Source organism: Canis lupus, chromosome 1 (assembly GCF_048164855.1).
Source record: "Canis lupus baileyi chromosome 1, mCanLup2.hap1, whole genome shotgun sequence".
Taxonomy (NCBI): Eukaryota; Metazoa; Chordata; class Mammalia; order Carnivora; family Canidae; genus Canis; species Canis lupus.
Window position 1 is genome coordinate 115,019,823 of NC_132838.1, and position 19,811 is coordinate 115,039,633.

The 19,811-nt window shown below is 52.0% G+C and overlaps 1 protein-coding gene across 1 annotated transcript in view; it reads right to left on the reverse strand.

Moving 5' to 3' along the window:
* The window catches only part of RYR1 (ryanodine receptor 1), a 117,620-nt gene that overhangs the window by 63,737 nt on the left and 34,072 nt on the right, over window positions 1-19,811 (reverse strand). Inside the window, exons 32-52 of the mRNA XM_072779013.1 lie at window positions 18,498-18,584; window positions 18,111-18,337; window positions 16,021-16,633; window positions 13,481-13,744; window positions 12,948-13,148; window positions 12,465-12,576; window positions 10,471-10,617; window positions 8,698-8,971; window positions 7,822-7,936; window positions 7,603-7,735; window positions 7,110-7,204; window positions 5,712-5,847; window positions 5,306-5,492; window positions 5,111-5,219; window positions 4,601-4,721; window positions 4,335-4,504; window positions 2,427-2,647; window positions 1,929-2,019; window positions 883-1,023; window positions 335-498; window positions 140-218 (exon numbers count right to left, since the gene is read on the reverse strand). Coding sequence (XP_072635114.1) covers window positions 140-218; window positions 335-498; window positions 883-1,023; window positions 1,929-2,019; window positions 2,427-2,647; window positions 4,335-4,504; window positions 4,601-4,721; window positions 5,111-5,219; window positions 5,306-5,492; window positions 5,712-5,847; window positions 7,110-7,204; window positions 7,603-7,735; window positions 7,822-7,936; window positions 8,698-8,971; window positions 10,471-10,617; window positions 12,465-12,576; window positions 12,948-13,148; window positions 13,481-13,744; window positions 16,021-16,633; window positions 18,111-18,337; window positions 18,498-18,584 — 3,687 coding nt within the window. The remainder of the gene's footprint in view (window positions 1-139; window positions 219-334; window positions 499-882; window positions 1,024-1,928; window positions 2,020-2,426; window positions 2,648-4,334; window positions 4,505-4,600; window positions 4,722-5,110; window positions 5,220-5,305; window positions 5,493-5,711; window positions 5,848-7,109; window positions 7,205-7,602; window positions 7,736-7,821; window positions 7,937-8,697; window positions 8,972-10,470; window positions 10,618-12,464; window positions 12,577-12,947; window positions 13,149-13,480; window positions 13,745-16,020; window positions 16,634-18,110; window positions 18,338-18,497; window positions 18,585-19,811) is intronic.

The window sequence follows — 19,811 nt, forward strand, 5'->3', positions numbered from 1 at the left end:
TGAGGGTTCCAGGGGAGACTTTAGGTCCCAGGAACAGTTGGGGGTCTCAGGGAAATCCAGGGCCACAGGGAAAAGCTGGGCTCTTGAGAAAGGCCAGCAGGAATGAGGGTCGCTGGGGAGGGGGGACCCTGGCACCAACCTTGTCGAAGGCCCACTTCTCATGTGTGTACTCAGCAAACTTGTTAATGAAGGAATCCAGCTTCTCTGGGATGATCACACTATTAGGGGGATAGGGTGGGCAGATGTTGGGGCTGGCCCCTCCTTCCATGTCTGAAACCTTCTTCTCCTTCTCCTAGCCCCCATCCCCCACCCCACTCCTGCCCCCAGGCCTCACTTGAGGGTTTCCACAGGCCGAGGATCGAAGTTGCCTTCAGCGTCCACCGTGGCCTTTTTCTCAGCTTTGGATGAGTATGAGGCGTCCACGTAGTCAGGGGGCAGGGCCCCTGCGATGGCGCACAGACAAGGCATAGCCATGCGGTACAGCTCTGCATCATACTTCTGGGGACGCCAGGGGTGGGGGTCACTGCAGGCCTGGCTGCACCTTCAAATCTTGGAGCCCTGGGACTTCAAACTCACCCCTCCTCCCTTGGTCCCCAGACATCAATTATCGTCTCTCTCCTTGAAACCCAAACCTCAGCCCACCTGGACCCTCAAACTACCCTCTATCACCCCTCCCTAAACCCCCAAACTAGAGGCCCATCCCCTCTTGCACTACAACCAAACCAGAGACCAAACTCATAGATTCTACTGGTTCTAAAGCTGTACAACTGGCTCCCTCTCTGAACCCCCAAATTTGGGAATTTCATTGTGCATTCCCCAAATTTGGGCCCCAAACCCTCCAATCAGGTTCCTTTCAGCCCCTCGTCCACCACGTGCCCAGACCTTATGGGCCAGCGAGTCAAAGATGCCCCAGAAGAGTTTACGAGTGAGGTGCAGCTCTTCCTCTGAGGTGACTCCGAAGTTAGCCCAGCCCGTGGGGAGGCAGTAGTACTTCCAGCAGCGCTCATAGTGATTGGTGAGGAGCTGGGTGGGAGAAGGAGGGGGACACATAAATGAGAGGCACATAGTAGGTGGCGGGCAAAAGAAAAGCCAAGAAGGCCAGGGGTGTCAGGGCTTTTATATTACGAAGGCGATGCAGATTTTGCAAATGATGCTAATGAAAGAAAATGGTATGCTTATTGGAAAGTGGTCTGGGCCCATTTACTATGCAAATTTAGCATTCCAATTTAGAGTCAGGATGGGTATTCAACTGGAGCTGGATTTGTCTGGTGTCGCTTTACACAAGTAAGTGTGCTAATATTAATCCACGAGTAGGACTGTGTGCAAAGTGCGAATGGCCATATGGACGGAGTAGTCTGCGCTCCCATGAATGACCATGGCACACAAATATAAGCAGAACCCCATGCAAATATATGGTAATTGGGAAGCGGGCCTCCATATCCACTACACAAATTTGAAACAGGGGCTGATTTAGATGTATTATGTAAAACAGTCGATATCTGAGTTGGAGGTATCTCCTTATGCAAACCAGCAGGCAAATAAAAAAAAATTATAGGAGACGCTGTGCAAATATGCAGAATAGCTGTGGTGCTATTTATTGAAATAAATGCACTCATTTGCAAAGAGTAAGGCTGGTGGTCTGGGCAGACGAGTAAGCATGCTAATTAGGAAAAGCAGTGTACTCCATGCAAATATGTGCTAATTCAGGTGAGGCCTGGCTCTGTTAGGCAAATCAGGCGCTAATGAGGGAGCGTCAGAGGCACCAATGCCGCCCAGCGACCGCCCTGGAAATCCCAGTGTGCCCTTGAGAAGGCCAGAGAGGTTTCCATGGGGACGCCGCCCTCGGGTTTGCAGGCTAACTGGGCGGGGCGGTACCGACGAGCCCGGGGGCCCGGGGGCGCCGCGCGCCGGAGGGGGCTCGCCCTCACCTTGAGCGGCATCTTGGCGAACTCGTTCAGGATGGGCACGTCGAACACCAGCCGCCGCAGCAGGTGCTGCAGCATGGACGGGCGGATGTACCTGCGGAGGCAAGCACCGCGCCGCGCGGTCTCAGCCGGAGGCCGGCCGCCCCCCGCCCCCCGCCCCCCGCCCCTCGCCCCCCGCCCCGGCGCCCCCGCCCCGGCGCCCCCGCCCGCGCCGCACTGCAGAGCCCCCCCGCCCCGGCGCCCCAGCCCGCGCCGCACCTGCAGAGCCCCCCGCCCCGGCGCCCCAGCCAGCGCCGCACTGCAGAGCCCCCCCGCCCCGGCGCCCCCGACCCCCCGCACCTGCAGAGCCCCCCCCGCCCGCGCCACACCTGCAGAGCCCCCCGCCCCCCCGCACCTGCGGAGACCCCGCCCCGGCGCCCCCGCCCGCGCCGCACCTGCAGAGCCCCCCGCCCCCCCGCCCCTGCAGGGCCCCCCGCCCCGGCGCCCCCGCCCGCGCCGCACCTGCAGAGCGCCATGAGACAGTCCTCGATGACGTCGCGCTGCGCCTTGGTGAGCGAGCGGCCGCGGGACAGGCGGTACACCGTGTGAAGCATGGAGTCCACCATGATGGCGCGGTGCTCGGTCCCCGCGAAGAGCGGCGCGCACTTGGTGATGAGCGGCAGCACCGCCAGGCACAGGTAGCGGTTCAGCGCCAGCGCCATCTCCGTGGTGCTGAACGTGGCCTGGGGCGCAGAGCGGGGGCATCAGGCCCGCTTCGCGCTCCCGGGGTGGCCGTGGTCGCACCTCCCGCCAACACTGTCCCCCGCCCCGTCTCTATCACCGCTGTGAACCGTGCAAAATCTCAAGCATACAGAAGTCGAGGAACCAAAGAACGAGCCCTCGTTATCCAGAGTAGAGTCTTCTGTAGATACCCTTGTGCTGCTTATTTCCTCTCCAAGCTCCCCTTTTTTCCTGTAATATTTTTACGCAACCCCAGCCCTAGACGGCTTCACCCATGGAAATTTGAATATGTATCTCCATCCGGACTAATGCTTCTGTTCAACATCCCGGGCCGCCACTTTCACACCCAACAGAATTAACAAGTGCGTAAAATTCATGATCAGCTTTCCCAGTTGTCTCAAAAATTGCTGTATATTTAGCTGGGATTGTTTGGATCAGGGCGCCGGGAAGGCCCCCAAACCATATGTATCTGGCTGCTGGATCTCAGGTCCTTTCATCTGTAATGGTCTCCTTTCCTATTCTTTTAAATGCTATTTATTTGCTGGAAAAACTGGATCAGGGGATCCCTGGGTGGCTCAGTGGTTTGGCGCCTGCCTTTGGCCCCGGGCGCGATCCTGGAGCCCCGGGATCGAGTCCCGCGTCGGGCTCCCGGCATGGAGCCTGCCTCTCCCTCTCCCTCTGCCTGTGTCTCTGCCTCCCTCTCTCTCTCTCTGTCTTTCATAAATAAATAAAATCTTTAAAAAAAAAAACTGGATCAACTTATCCAGTGGAGTTGCCTACATTTTGATTTTGGTCCTGGTGGTGTCCTTGAACTTGTTCTTCTGCCTTCAGTCTGTCTTTCTTTCTTTCTTTCTCTCTCTCTCTTCTTAAGATTTTTTAAATTTTTACATAATCTCTACACCCAGCGCTGGGTTCGAACTCACAATCCCAAGATCAAAAGTCGCACTCCCCACCAACTGGGCCAGCCAGGCGCCCCTGCCCTCAGTATTTCTGATAAACTGGTATTTACAGAATCAAGTTGCCATGTTCAAGTAGCAAGTACTAGCAAGTACTAGCAAGTTCAAGTGTGCAAGTAGCCAACAGTTATTTCTCTCATCTCGAGAAGAGTCTTTTCCCGGACAAGGTCACCTGTCCAGCGTATCCATCATTCCTCTGCCTCCTCTGTCACCAACTTGTGTAAAGACTTGTTGACACTCGCCGTCTCCAATACCTCACCTGCCAGACCCTCGTAAACCCCCTCCAGTATGGCTCTTCCCCCACCACTTCACTGAAAGTGCTTAGCAAGTCACCAGTGGCCTCCATGTGGCCACACCAGCGGTCAGTTCTGTCCTCATCTTACGTGACTTTGTCCCCTACTGCAATCTAACTGTGTAGCTATTATATGTCTATATAAGTATTATTGTTGCTGTTGTGCGCAGGTCTGTCTCCTTGGTGCCGAGCCATCATTGAGAATGATTATTTCTTAAATAAGAATGAGGAGATGTTGGAGATTTCCACCCACCCTCTCCCAGAACTCAGAGTTTATCTTGGTTTTGTTTTCTATCTTGACAGGGGTGAGGGGGGTGGGGAGGGAGGATTATGATATGTACACAAGCCCAGAACAAACAGAAGCCCGGCTGCTATGCCCACGCCCCATCCCGCATCCTCTCTGGAGGCAGGGACGGTGGCTAGGCGGGGCGGGCTGCTCACCGTGTCCAGCGAAGCGGCCGCCCGCATGTCAGGCAGGAACCCCACGTCCAGCACATGCAGCAAGAAGTCTTGGTTCTCAATGCCATACACTCGGTCCAGGAAGAGCACCATGGATGCCTTGTGGTCCGGCACGAAAGATGCTGACATCTTTGGCTGTACCAGAGCCCCATCTGTGGGCCAGGAGGGCAGGGGGTCAGGGATGCCCTTCGGACCCATCCGCTCCCTCCTCAGCCTCCCTGCCTTGCTGAGTCCGGCCCCCTCCGCACCTTTGCCCAGGGTGGGGATCTGCAGTGGGAGGCTGATGATGCCCACAAGGTCATCCAGGGGCACGAGGGAGCGCAGGATGGCGCGGATCCGCAGTGCCTCTCCCTTGCCAGCTTGGATTAGCTGGAAGAAGGAAGTGTGGGCCACATCATCAGGCACCTTGAGCCCCATTTGCTCGATACCCCATCCATCCTTTCCTGACCTACTGGCAGGTAGACCAGGACTCCTCGCAGGGCAAACTCTAGAATCCCCAGCCCTGACTCCTCGGCCTGTGCTTCTCCACTGCAGCCCTGGCCACCCCGGCCCACCTTGCTTGGTCTCCCCCACTGGTCCGGGAGCTCCGTGAGAGCTGGGCCTGGGGCTGTCTTGGTCACCAGTGTGTCTGTCCTCAGAACTGCCTCTCCTAAGACCACCCGCAGAGTGAGAGCTATCAGTGCTGTCCAGTGCCTGACTGAGGAGGCTCAAGGGTGGCCCTGTGTGCCCCTCCCCATCCCTGGACTTCTGGGTCTCACATGCATCTCTGGTGCACAGCGTCCTAGCAGGTCAATCAAGGCGGCATAGAAGGACATGATGGCGTGTCCCAGGTGCACCCGGTTCTCCTCCGGGGGCTCCTCACCGAAGCTGCAGAGGAAAGTGGGCGGTGTGGGGGAGGCAGCCAGGGGCACCGGGATGGGGGGCCGGTTCTGCCGAGGTGGTGGGAGACTCACTGCTCACGCCGCCGGTCCCTGCGGACGCCTGGGCCATCGCGCGCCGGGTCCTCAGAGATGCGAATGGCCTCTTCGATGGCAGCCAGCAGCCCGGAGCCGCCCTCACCCCGCAGGGCGGGCCCGAAGCACTCGGGCTTGCGGATGAGCAGCCGCACCACCACGTTGGCGTTCTCCTCCACGCTCTCACCTGGCGGCTCCGGCGGTCAGGAGGCCTCGTGAGCCGCGGCCCAGGGACCCCGCCCCTCAAGGGTTAAGGCCAGGCCCCCACTGGCTTCTGCGTGCTGCCCCAGCCCACCAGGAGGAATCCCGGGCTAGGCCAGTGGCCCAAGGTGTGGCCCACACCCCGAGGGAGGCTTTGGTCAGTGGCCCCAGCCCCCTGTCCTGCCACCACCAGCTCCTGACTCACCGTTGACAAAGACAGCAAAGCGCAAGAAGTCCAGGTAGCGCTCGCCGCCACACGGGTTCCAGCCGATGTCTGGGTACCCTTTGGCCAGGAGCATGGGGCAGCTCTGAAGGCCACAACCCGCCAGGTAGGACACCACCTGGGGGCGGAGGGGGCTCAGCCAGAGGCAGACCCGCACCACCTCCTCCCCAAGGCTCATGTCCCTGCCCATCCCTGGAGCTCTGCAACCTGATTCATTTCTGGATCTCTCAGCAAACAATAATCGTCATCCTCCACCCTCCTCTCCCACCTGGACCATGCCAGGGGCTTCCTTCCTGGGCTCCCTGCTCCTTCGGTCTATTCCTCCTACACAGAAGCATCCTTCCCTGCTTGGAACCTTCCTGCGGCACCATCTCACTTAGGGTAAGACCCAGAGCCCTCACAGTGGTCCACTAAGACCCTCTGCACAATCTTCCCTGCCACCTGCTGACCTTACTTCCCACCGCTAACTTCTCACTCCCTCTGCTCCAACCATACTGGTCTCTTTGCTGTTCCTCAAACTCATGAGGTTCACTTCTGTCTCAGGGCCTTTGCATTGGCTGTTCCCCTGCCTGGAATGCTCTTCCCCCTGATGTCCATATGGTCCCTCTCTTCCTTCAGAGCTTTCCCCGAATGTCACTTTCTCAGTGAGGCATTCTCTGATCACACTTATCTAAACTTGGACACCCTCCTGGCACATGATATTTCTCTCCCCTGTTCACTTTTTTCATCTTTAACACTTGTCACTAGCTAATACACTATGTATTTTACTTATTCATCTTGTTTATTGTCCATCTTCCCAACCATGTCAGCTTCATGTGGACAAGGATTTTCTGATTGTCTCAGTCACTGTCACACCCCTACTGTCTTGGACAAGTTCCTGGCGCATAGTAGGTGCTCGGTAAATATTTGTTGAATGAGTAATACTATAGTAGCAGATAATGCTTGCTGTATTATAAATGCTTTCATGGATTAAGTCATTTCATCTTGAGAATAACCCTATTCTATTATTATCTTCATTCTGCAGGTGAGGAGACAGGCCTGGAGAATTTAAGTCACTTGTCCAAGGCTACACAACAAGAGAGCACCATCTCACTTAGGTTCAGCCTAAGTTGCTGAACTCCAGAGCCCATGCCCTTTGACACTAGTACAGAAGCAGAGGAGGGAGGGGGGCACAGAGGGTCAAGAAATGTGCCAAGGACATGCAGCTGCAGGAGGGTGAGGTATGGATTATTTGCACTCGGCCCCATGTGACTGGCTCCTGTTCTTTTCCCTGCAAATTATTCCCCTTCTGATTTAATCCTGGACCATCCCATAGAGTGGGTCCCAAAGCAGCAGGGGCCCCAAGGGGCCAGGTAGGGGCCAGGCCTCCTCCTTCCCCACCTTCTCCAGGTCCTGCTCTTGCAATGCCAAGGCCAGCTCGTTGTTGTCAATGACGGAGGCAGCTGCCACATCCAGAGGCGTGGAGCCCTGCATGCCTGTGAGGGCGAGAGGCAGTGAGAATGCTCTTCAGAGGTATATAGTTGACAGTCTCACTGCTGCTCATCTCACCTCCTCTCGGAAGCCCTCCTTGACCACCCCCTTTTACAGCCTAGGTCAAGTGCCTCCTCTGGTCTGTGCTTCCCCATCCCAGGCCTGACCACTCTGGGCTGTCACTGTCTATCTGCCATGCTGCACCGTGAGTTCTGTGAGGGCCAGGGCCAGGGCTGTCTGGGTATCCCCAGGACTGCTCATCACAGGGCTACAGCCAGGGTGGGTTGAGAATAAGTGTTTGTTGAATGTTGAATGACTGAATGAGTAGAGATGGATGCCTGGATGGACCGCCAAGAGTGGGTCGTGAGGGACAGGCCGCCACCCCGGGCTCAGGGGTTCTCACCCAGGCCAATGCCACTGTTCTCCAGCAGGTAGCTCAGGTGGTCAAACATGGAGCGCTGGTTCTGCCGGCTGATACGACAGAAGTAGCAGAGGAAGCGGCAGCAGCTTGTCACCATTTTGGGGAAGCGGATCTCCTAGGGAGGCAGAGTGGGCCTGTGGTCAACGCCTGCCCCTCCATGGCCCCCTGCCCTGAGCTCCCTAGCCCACACAGACCCCTTACCTTGGATTCGCCACCCCCGAGGACATTCACCATGACCTCCATGACTGTCTCATGCATGCCCAGTGCCCGCATCAGGTTCGGGTGCTGGTAGAAGACTTTGTTGTTCATGATGTTCCTGTGAAGAGGTAAAGAACGTGAGGTCACCAGGGGCCCGGTGGAGCCCCAGTCCAGGGACAGCCCCAGGCCCTTGGGAGAGTTGTCACCACCACTGTAATAACAGTCAACATTTACTGAGTTCTTCCTTCATGCCTGGCACCACGCCCCTTAACAGATCTGAATTCATTCAATCTTTATCTCCACTCTAGAAGCCAAGAACTATAGTTATCCCTATTTTACAGAAAAAAGAAACTGAGGCATGGATCCCCTAGGGTGGAGATCCTTACCATGCTGCATGTGGTATCCCCAAGTGTCTAGAAAGGGCCTGGCACAAACTAGGTGCTCAATAAATGCTTGCTGAGTGAATGAATGAGACACTCTTGACACTTAGTGAGTGTTTAGTACTATCATTACCATTACCAATATCATTACGATGTGCAAAAGCCCTTGGAAGCCTTGCCATGACTGTATGAGGTAGGCATGGCTCTTCCTGTTTAGAGATGAACACTGAAGCTCAAAGAGGGTAACTATTGTGCCAAGAGGTGAGTAAGAGCTGTTATCCCAGGGTCTGGATGGAGAGGTGAGAGGAGGGGTCATTAGCCAGGGAGATGGGCTAGCTATTAGGAGAAGTATATATCACCACAAGGATGAAGCAGAAGTGGAGGAAGGAGACATTATTGCATCCAGGGGACATGAGCCCAGGGGACAAGCTGGAGCTTGTGGGGGCTCCCCTCCTTCCCGGGGGGATGTGCAAAGTCAGGGGAGGGGGAAGGGCCTCACCCAATGCTCTGGATCATGAGGTTTTCCTCCTGGGGACCCATTTGCACAATAAGCAGCGATCGGATCTGGCCCAGGCACTCAAGCAAGCTCATGGTGTCCTCCATGGATGACGGTGAGATGGTGTATGCCCGGGGCAGGGCACGCAGCAGCTCCCCGAGCCCATCGTACTGCCGGTGGAGGAGGCTGAACATGGCCCGAACGAGCTCAGGGCTCTGCACGAAGTCCTCTTGAGCCCACCGCACCACTGTGTGGGACACCAGCTCCTGCAATGACTCTGGGAAGGGGACATGAGTGTCAGAACACTCCCAGGTTGAGGCCTGGAGCCAAAACAATGCAGAAAGGGCCCCTCTTCCCAGAGGGCTTCTCAGTTACTAACTGCCCTGACCCTCTACCTGCCAGGAGTAGGCAGATTCTGGAAGATTTCGTTTTATTGCCTTAAGAGCTCCCCTGTTCTCTTCACCCTAACACCCAAACAGTGAGGGCTCCCTAAAGGTTTCAAGAGGAAAAAAGAACTTGTATCACTTCAAAATACCAGAGTACATTATAAACACCTTTGAAATATATAATGTACCTTTGAAAGCACAAGTCACAATTCCACTTGTTCTATAAAAACACTGTTGATTTTTCATCAAGAGAGACAACAGACACCGAGAATACCTGGTGGACTTTGGCATCATTTGAAAATGATGTCAAAATTAACTGTTTTATTTTCCCTGTCCATCTCCCTGGGACTCATCTCTCCTACATCCAGCATCCATTTCTCTCTGTGTCTCTCTTTCTCTCCCAACACTTTTCATTCCCAGGATTTTGGGAGAAAAGAGATGTCTCATGTTCTCAGGTTAGGAGAAACCTCCATGCACTGGCACTAAATGATGGTGTCAATTCATGACCTTCTAGCGCTATGCAATCTGGCCCTGTCACTTCAGACCTCATCTCCTGCCCCCCTCCCCTTGCTCACTCTGCTCCAGCTACACTGGCTTCTAAATACCCCATGCATGTTCCTGCCTCAGGGCCTTTGCATTGGCTATTCCCTTTGTAACAATCATCTTCCCCAGATCTTTGCACACCTCACTCCCCTACTCTGACCCCTCCATCTTTATCCCTCTCTCTCCTATTACTCAGCTTGATTTTTTTCCTTAGCCACCCATGGCCACCTGACATTATGGTATATGTATATGTGCATCTGTTATAATATTCTAAACTCTTGGAGGGTAGGGATTTTTACTCCTTCTCCCCACAGCATTCTCCAGCCCTGCCAACAGTTCCTGGCTCAGAGCTGGCCCAATAGCAATTTCTTGAATGTTGTAGAATAAACTCTGTACCAACTTCAGGGACCTGTCTTTGTTGGTTGGAGATAAAATATATTTTGCATAATGGCCCATTGGACCAACATTTATCATAACTGTTTTTCTAATCCCTCATCATAGTAATCATTTCACCAAAAAAAGAAGAGAAAAACAAAGAAAAGCCATGAGGACACAGAAGCTGTGGTGGTGGTACAGGAGCTGCCACCATCCCAAGGTGGGATGTATATCTCTGTGCTGGCAGGCCATACAGCATGCTGGTCCAACACACATACTGTAGAGCCACCACATTTGGGCCACACTTCCAACATGCCTCTTCTCTCACCCCACCCCCTATTCCTCCTCTCTCATCAATCTACCCCTCCCTTGCTTACTCCTCATGGTCTGGCCTATTTTGGACCTACTGGCTCCTCAAGCACATGGCTGCCTGCCCCATCCCTGTCCCCTCCCTAAAGACCCCAGTCCTCACGGGGTTTGCTCTCTTCAGCAGGGGATTCCTCTTCAGGTTTCTCCTCCTTCTTCTTCACCAGCCGGACTTTCTCCAACAGGCTCATCAGGCGGCTGCCCAGGGTGGCCTCTTCCTCTGGTTCCTCCTCCTCCCCCTCCAGCTGAATTCCTGGAGTTGGTCAAGAAGGAAGAGGGTGTCATTCATCTGTGTGCTTCTTCATCTATTCAGTCATTCACTTCTTTTTTAAAAAACTATTTTATTTACTTATTTGAGAGAGAGAACACAAGAGAGTGAGCAATTGAGCACGAGCAAGGATGGGAGGAAGGGGCAGAGGGAGAGAGAGAAGCAGGCAGTCCCAATGTGGGACTTGATTCCAGGACCCTGGGATAATGACCTGAGCCAAAGGCAGACACTTAACCAACTAAGCAACCCAGGTGCTCTAGTCATTCACTTCTTTACTCATTCATTGGTTCATTCATTCCTCATTCTTGTGTACATTCTTGTTTTTTTTCATTTATTTCTCCATATATTCACATATTTATTCATTTATTCATTCTTTGAAGCATGTTAAATGTCTTTTAAACTATTATAGGGACACCTGGGTGGCTCAGTGGTTGAGTGTCTGCCTTTAGCTCAGGGTGTGATCCTGGTGTCTGGGATCAAGTCCCACATTGGGCTCCTTGCAGGGAGCCTACTTCTCCCTCTGCCTATGTCTCTGCCTCGCTCTCTCTCCGTCTCTCATGAATAAATAAATAAAATATTTTTAAAAATAAGCTATTGTAAGTAGGTTCAAAGAACAAAGGAAGCCATGTAGAAAGTATTAAAGATAAGTATGATGCCAATGTCTCCTCAAATAGAGAATATTAATAATGAGGTAGACCACATAAAAGATAACCAGATAGAAATTCTGGGGCTGAAAAGTACAATAACTGAAATTTAAAACTCACTAGAGAGGTAACAGCATATTTGAGCTGGTGGGAGAAAGAATCAGTGAACTTGAGGGTTGGACAATAGAGGTTATCGGTTTGAAGAGTAAAAAAAGAATGAAGAAAAAAAAGAATGAAGAAAAGCTAACAGAGCCTCAGAGCCTGTGGGATATCATCAAGTATATCAATATATGCATAATGGGAGTCCCATAAAGAGTGATGAGAAATGGCAGAAAAATATTTAGAGAAATAATAGCCCAAAAGTCCCAAATTTGATGCAAAATATTAATCTACACATCAAGAAATTTAATAAACTTCAAGTAGGATAAAATCAGAGTGCCACACCTAGATACATTATACCCAACTGTTTCAAAGCAAAGGCAAACAGAAAACTTGAAAGGCAGCCAGAGAAAAACCACTCGTCACATATAAAAGAATCTCAGTAAGATTATTAGCTGCCTAGGGCACCTGGGTGGCTCAGTGATTGAGCATCTGCCTTTGGCTTAGGTCCTGATCCTGGGGTCCTGGGATGGAGTCCCTTATCAGGCTCCCCGCAGGGAGCCTGCTTTTCCCTCTGCTTATGTCTCTGCCTCTCTCTGTGTCTCTCATGAACAAATAAATAAAATCTTAAAAAAAGATTACTAGCTGCCTTATTATCAGAAACAATGGAGATTATCCATTGGATAATCCAAACAATGGAGGATTATCCATCCTCCAGCCACCCAACCATCTCTCCATCCAATTTTCAATTATCCATCTACCCATCCATCTAACCATCATCCTTCTCTTTATCCATCCATGCACCCAGCCATCTACTCATCCATTTCTTTATTCATTCATCTCTCTATCTACCAATTTACACTCACCATTCACTTGCCTATAGACATCCATCCATGTATAATATACTCAAATGCCAGTACAAATATCCCTCCACTCATTCTTTATCTGTTCACTAATATGTTTGCTCATTCATTCAACCAAAAATTACATTGCACCAATACTGTAAATATTTAAGATCAGGAAATCTTAGGGAAACTTCAGGAGAGGTCTCAAGAGAAAATTCGGGAGATGGGTTCTCTGATCTCTTACCACAATGTGCCAGCAAGTCTTGATGAAATTCGAGCAAATCCTGTCGAACCTCTTCAGGGAGAGGACAATCTTCCTCATCTTCACCATCTTTGAAGTGCAATAGCATGTTTATCTAGAGGAAGGTCAAAAGTTATTAGAATGAGGGTCAGAGACCCAAGGCAGAAACTCTGAGGTCAAGGATCAAAGATTCAATTGTAAAAAAAAAATAAAAATAAAGATTCAATTGTGAGACCCTGTCTAAGGTCATGAGTTGATGCAGACCGTCTGAAGACTAGAGTTTTGAATGGAGTCAGTGTCAGTCTGAGGTGACTAAGAGGACAAATTGGTTCGGAGACAAGTAGAAGAGTAAGAGATAATTATTTCAATAGGGTCAGATGTCAAGCATGAGTTTAGAGATTTAACACCATCAGTGATCAGTGTAGGGGGAGAGGTTAAAGTTGGGATTTAGACAGTAATGCTAGCTGGGGTCAGGGGTCAGAGTACCTGCTCCTGGGGTGGGGAGCGGAACTCGCGAGTACGTCGGGCAGTCTCAGCAGCAGACATGGTGAAGGCTTTCATGAGGAGGCCATAGCGGTCCCGCTGGTTGGCCTGGAGCTTGTCCACATAGCGCTCCGCAAAGGCTGCTAGGGATTCCACACGGTGCTGCAACTCTTGGTCACAGAAATACTCCAGCAGGTGGCACATCTATGGGAGGACAACCATGCAGTAGGAATGATGGTGCTGAGACCATCCTTGAAACTTTTCTTGCTTCCTCCCTCCTCTTCATGGCCCTGCCCTATCTGCCACCATCATTTCCTGCCTGGATCCTTATGCCAGCCTTCTCAATGGTCTCATCCCTCCAATCTACCTGCTACATGGCAACCAGAGAGATCACTTGAAGCCAGCAGCACTCCAATCATCTGTGGCACTTCCACAGCTCCCCACTTCCTTGGAACAAAGTCCAGACTCATGCTGCACCAGATCCTGTCTCTCAGCCCAGATAGATGGTGGCTGGAGAACAGGAAGAATGAGCCCACCTGTAACTTCACAGATTCTGGCAACTTCATCTGGAGCAGCCCTTCCTCTAAGTCTTCTTCTTTTTCCCCTTCTGCTGTCTCCTCTTCCTCTTTTTCCTCATCTTCTTTCTCCTGTGCTTCTTCCTCCTCATCCTCCTCCTTCTCCTCCTCATCCTCCTCCTCTTCCTCCTCCTCTTCCTCTTCCTCTTCTTCCTCAGTGAATACTTCAGGCTCAATCATCTTCAAGATCTGTTTCACATCCTCATCAGCAAAGATGCCCATCACCTATAGGACAAAACCTGGGTACTTCACTGTGGCCCTTGAGACCTCCAAATCAAGTCCCAGCCTCACTCCCCAGACCTGCTTCTCCTGCACATGTCAGATTCACTCCTGCATGGGCTAGATATGATTCCTCCTACACAAAGAAATGGCACCCCCTTGCCCTGCCACCCATTTTCCTTAACATCCCCTCAGGTCCATACCTGTGTCCCACCTAACCTGGCCCAGACCATGTAGCCAAACATTAGCATCTTTCCCTTGACTAGTAAATGTCCTTTCTCCTAAGCTTGAGCATATGTGACTCTGGAGCAGGACACCCCTTACTCTGATAGATGCCCTCATAGCTCCCAGTATATGCTAGCACTCAATAAACATAATGAAGATGCTGACAGATGGAGGGAAAGGAGATAGATGAAAGGGAAAAACAATGAGGAAAGAGAGATGGATAAGTGGAGGGAGCACTGGGTGGCTGAATCAATAGATGGAATAGTAGAGGTTTGAAGGGGAGAGAAATTGATGGGCAGATGGTAGATAGAGAGGTGAAGGTAAAGGCTGAGGGAGAGATGGGTAGATAGATGACAGGATATATAATGTATGAATAGGTGGGTAGGTTGATGGATGATTTGATAGGTGCATGAGTATGTAAATGAATGAATGGGTAAATAGATAAATAGGCAAAGAAGTAGGGGGTAGGGTGGGATGGTTGGATGATGGACGGGTGGGTAGGTTTGTGCATGAAAATTTGGATGGATGGCTATGTGGGTGAGTCATTAGATGAGTATGTGAATAAAGGGTACATGCAGTAAAGGATGAAGAATGAGTGGATGGTGGGTGGATGAATGGGTGTAGATGGTTGGATAGATTTGTGGGTAGGTGGATGAATGTATATATATATGAACTGAGACATGCATTGGTGGACAGATAGGTAGGCGGAAGATGAAGGAACAGATGAATCTGTAGATGGGTGGGTGGATGGATGTGTGGATGAATGAATGCACAGGTGCAAGGAGGATGATAACTGGATGTATGAAAGGAGAGATAGCTTAATAAATAAATGAATAGGTGGATAAATGAATAGATGGAACAGAGGATGTACTCGAGTATGAGTAAATGGAAGGATGAATGGACAACTAGATTGAAAATTGGATAGATGGAGGGGGAAACCTGGGTGGCTCAGTGGCTGAGCATTTGCCTTTGGCTCAGGTCGAAATCCCGGGGTCCTGGGGTCAAGGCCCGCTCCCCTTAGGGAGCCTGCTTCTCCCTCTGCCTGTGTCTCTGCCTCTCTCTGTGTCTCTCGTGAATAAATCTTTTTTTTTTTTAATTTTTATTTATTTATGATAGTCACAGAGAGAGAGGCGCAGAGACACAGGCAGAGGGAGAAGCAGGCTCCATGCACCGGGAGCCCGACGTGGGATTCGATCCCGGGTCTCCAGGATCACGCCCTGGGCCAAAGGCAGGCGCCAAACCGCTGCGCCACCCAGGGGTCCCTCTCGTGAATAAATAAATAAAATATGGGACGCCTGGGTGACTCAGCGGTTGAGCGCCTGCCTTCAGCCAGGTTCCCTGCATGGAACCTGCCTCTCTCTCTGCCTATGTCTCTGCCTCTCTATCTCTCTCTCTGTTTCTCATGAATAAATAAATAAAATATTTATATAAATAAATAAAATCTAAAGAAAAGAAAATTGGATACATGGATGGATGGATAGATACATGGGCAGAGAATGGAAATATAAGTAAATGGGTGGACTTGTGGATGGGAAGATGGGGGTATCTGAATGAATAGATGGGTGGATGGGGGATCCCTGGGTGGCGCAGCGGTTTGGCGCCTGCCTTTGGCCCAGGGCGCGATCCTGGAGACCCGGGATCGAATCCCACGTCGGGCTCCCGGTGCATGGAGCCTGCTTCTCCCTCTGCCTATGTCTCTGCCTCTCTCTCTCTCTCTCTCTCTGTGACTATCATAAATAAATAAAAAAAAATTTAGATGGGTGGATGGGAAGGTGGGTGGAGGATGGATGGATTGATAAACGAATGATGGTTGGTTGTCTAGATGAATGTAAAGGAGGGAGAAAAGATTAACAAACAGATTAATAGAAGACAGATGAATGGATGGGAGGAAAAGTGAATGAAGGATGAGTAGACGATAGAAGGATAAACTGAAAGGTAGAGGATGGAGAGACAGATGGGTGGTTAGATACACAAATGAGAGGGGGACAGACAGATGGATAGAGGATTTGGAATGCGGAAGAAGAAAGGGACAGAGGGAAGCAGGAGGAAACCATTACCAGCAGGGTGGACACAAGCTTGAGCACGGGCACAAACTGGAACTCCACAGAGCCCCCGACGGGGTCGCGTGCGTGCTGCCCCCCATCTCGCACGGCCTCCCCCAGCATCCTCAGTGCTTTATCCCGCAGGGCCTCCAGAGGGATGCTGGGGCTGAGGCGGGCCGGAGCTTCCGTCACCCCAGCAGCCGGCAGGGCAGCCACGAAACAGGGCGGCGAGAAGTGGTGTGGGGGCCGCAGGGAGGTGGTGACGCCAACGCCAGGCAGGCCGTGGCGGCGGGGGCCGTTTTCCGCGCTTTTCCCGGGTGGGAAGAGAGTGATGGCGCGGGTCTCCTGCGTGAGGGGCACGATGTACTCGGAGAGCATGGAGCGGCGGCTGCGGCAGGCACTTTCGAGGTGGATGCTGATGAGGAGGTCGTAGTAGCCCGCCCGCAGCGGGCCCGGCAGGTGCGCGTCCTCCAGCGCGTGCAGCAGCTGCGCCTGGTCCACGTGGCTGCACAGAGCATGCGCCACGCGGTTGTTGCCCAGCGCGCACACCGCGCGGTAGAGGCAGAGGGTGTGAGAGTGGAACCGCTGCAGGTCCAGGCGCTCCGACAGCTCCAGGATGTCCATGCACCTGCGGCGGAGGGGGGCCACGGACAGGCACAGAGCCCACAGAGGAGGAGGGAGACGGGCACAGACCACAGACAGGCAAAGAAATGCTAAGGTGAGCGTCGGCCGCCCCAGCAGGGAATCCCAGTGTGCTGCTGGGCAAGGTTCTGTGAGGTCTGCGCAGCTGGGTCTAGGAATCTTTTAATAGTTCTGGAAGTCCCTAAGTGGTCTGGGAGCTACTTGGGATGTATCTGGGATCCTTGGGATGGTCTGATACTCTGGGGTATCTGAGAGCCTGTGGAGGAGATCTGGTGACCGGAAGATATGTCTGGGATCCCCAGATTGGGATTGAACCTCCCTCTGGCAGGCTTGAGTAACCTGGCTATGTTTGAATAGGACTAAAATGTAATCCCACCAGTGTAGGACATTTCTGCCTTTTGTTTTTTTTTGTTTGTTTGTTTTTGTTTTTGTTTTTTTTGCTATATCCCCATCACCTAAACAGGACTTAGCATAGTAAGTGCTCAATAAATACTAGACAGATGATAGATAGATAGATAGATAGATAGATAGATAGATAGATAGAATGAGTGAGTGCATCTGGGATTCCCCAGGGATGGTCTGAGTCCTCTCGGACACGTCTGAGCCCCTGAGTTATATGTGGGCATCGCTAGAATGTCCGTTCACAAGGGTTTGGTGTTTCCCGCCTAGAATGCTGCTGGTTGGGACGCTTGGGTGACTTAGCGGTTGCGCGTCTGCCTTTTGATCAGGGCATGATCCTGGGATCCAGGATTGAGTCCCACATGAGGCTCCTTGCAGGGAGACTGCTTCTCTCTCTGCCTGTGTCTCTGCCTCTCTGGATCTCATGAATAAATAAATTAGAATCTTAAAAAAAATAGAATGCTGCTGGTCACACAGGAAGAGCCCAGAGCTATCTGTTAAACGAATGAATAAAGGACAGATGAAGCATATCAGAGCCTCCTGGTTTGTCTGGGATTGGAGTCTGTTCAGGGTACCTAAGAGCATTCATGCCATACACATGAACCCATCTGTACCCTGATTGTGTCTGGGTCCCCTGGACGGGGTTTGAGATCCCCAAGGGATACATTCAGTCTCCCGGGGTGTGCCCAAGACACCCTGGGGTGCATTCAGGCCTCTCTGAGTAATGTCCGTGTCCTTCTGAGGTGTAGTTGAGGCTCCTAGAGTCTGTGTGGCTTCTCGTGGATCTGGGCTCCTTGAGATGGGCTTGGAGCCCTGTGGGTTAGGTCTGGGGTCCCTGGAGGTCCCAAAGACAGACCCAAGGCCTTCTGGGTGGGTCTGGAGTCCCCTGGATTCTTATCTGGGGATGCCCGAGCTGAGTCAGGGTTCCCTGAGGTAGGTCTGGGGCCCACTGGGGTGCTGTCTGGAGCCTTGGGGTACTGATGGAGGGGGGCACTGAATGGGTTCCAGACCCCAGAAGACTTGCAACACCCATCCCACCCCCATGAGCCCGGGCTGGCCCTGACCGGTTCTCCTCAGGGATGTGCAAAGCCATCATGGTCAGTGGCTCCTGGCACTGCACGGCCCAGCCGAGCCGCTCGCCCGCACGTCGTGTCTCCACCTGCAGGAAGTGGTTGGGCATACGGCTCCAGGAGACGGGCATCAGCATCTGCACCTCCAGCCGAGGCGGGCACTGTGGGGCCGGGTTCTTGCGCTCACTCAGAAACATGGCAGCTGACAGCGGCATGATGTTCTGGGGGCACGGAGGTGTGCACGGGTCAGGATTCCCAGCCCTCTCTGTCCTGCCACTCTGCTTCCAGGGAGACCTCCCGGATTGCCCCACTTTTCAGCCACTCTGCCAGCCTGACCCCCCACGCCTACTGCCTCAGCCTGCCCCATCACTGTACTCCTACCTTCTGCTTCCCCAACTCAAACTGGATGACATTCTGGTGGGTGGGCAGGACGAAGACAGCAGGAAACAGCTTGGTGTTGGGCTCCACCTGGCAAGGGAGAAGAGGCCAGGGTGAGGAAGAGGGTGAACTGGAGGTGATGATGACTCTGGCTCCTGAACTCTGGGGTCGATTGCCCCAGCCTGATCCTCCTGGTGTCTACAGATCCAAAGTCAGGCACCGAGGTTGCTCGTGGGCTGCACCACCTCTGATCCAGATACACCAACCTCCTCCAGCTCCCTCGGTGGCAACGTATCTTCCAGGTCATTGTGCAAATCATGCCTTCCACCTGGAATGCCACTTGTGTTCAAGTGGCAATACCACTCATTCTTCAAAACTCAGGAAGGTCTTCTGACTGCACTGTCCCTCCAGCCCCTCTGATCTCCGCAGTGGACCCACCCAGCCTCTATCACCACAAACACCATCATCTGTGAAGCCATCTTGCCAAACCTGAACCTAACTGCACCTCTGGCTGCCAGTTGATAGGAAATACAGGGGACAGAGGAAAACGTTAAAACAACACCATGGGGGATGCGTCAACCAGACGCAGGCTGAGAAGACACACGAATTCCCCAGGATTAAGTTTTGGATTCGCATTGGGCAGGTCTAGGGGGAAGCCTGAGATTCCTCATTTCTAACAACCCCCCAGGTGACGCAGATCCTGCTGGTCCAGGACTTTGAGAAGCAAACTTTTCAGGACAGGCAGCCTGGTTTCAGCAAACACATTTCAGAGAAGAGAGAGAAGGGAAATCTACGTAGGAGAGACTCAAGGGGCATAGCGACCAACTAAAATACATGACCTTAATGGATTCCAATTCAAATGAACAAATGGGAAAAAGACATTTTTTGAAACAACCAGAGAAGTGAACATGGACTAAATATTTGATTAATTAATTAGGAATTATTGGGTTTTTTTAAAAAGATATAAATGGTATAGTTGGTTATGTTTTTATTTTGTGTTTATTTATTATCATTTTTTAAAGATTTTACTTATTCATGAGAGACACAAAGAGGCAGAGACATAGGCAGAGGAAGAAGCAGGCTCCCTGTGGGGGGGCCTGATGCAGGACTCGATCCCAGGACCCTGGGATCATGATCTGAGCCCAAGGCAGACACTCAACCACTGAGCCACCCAGGCACCCCTGGTTATGCTTTTTAAAATAATCCCTATTTTTGTAGAGATACAAATTGAAAAGAAATGAAAACATATGATATTTGGGGTCTCCTTCAAAATCATCCAGTGGCCGTGGAGGGTAAATATGAAGCAGGATCAGCTGT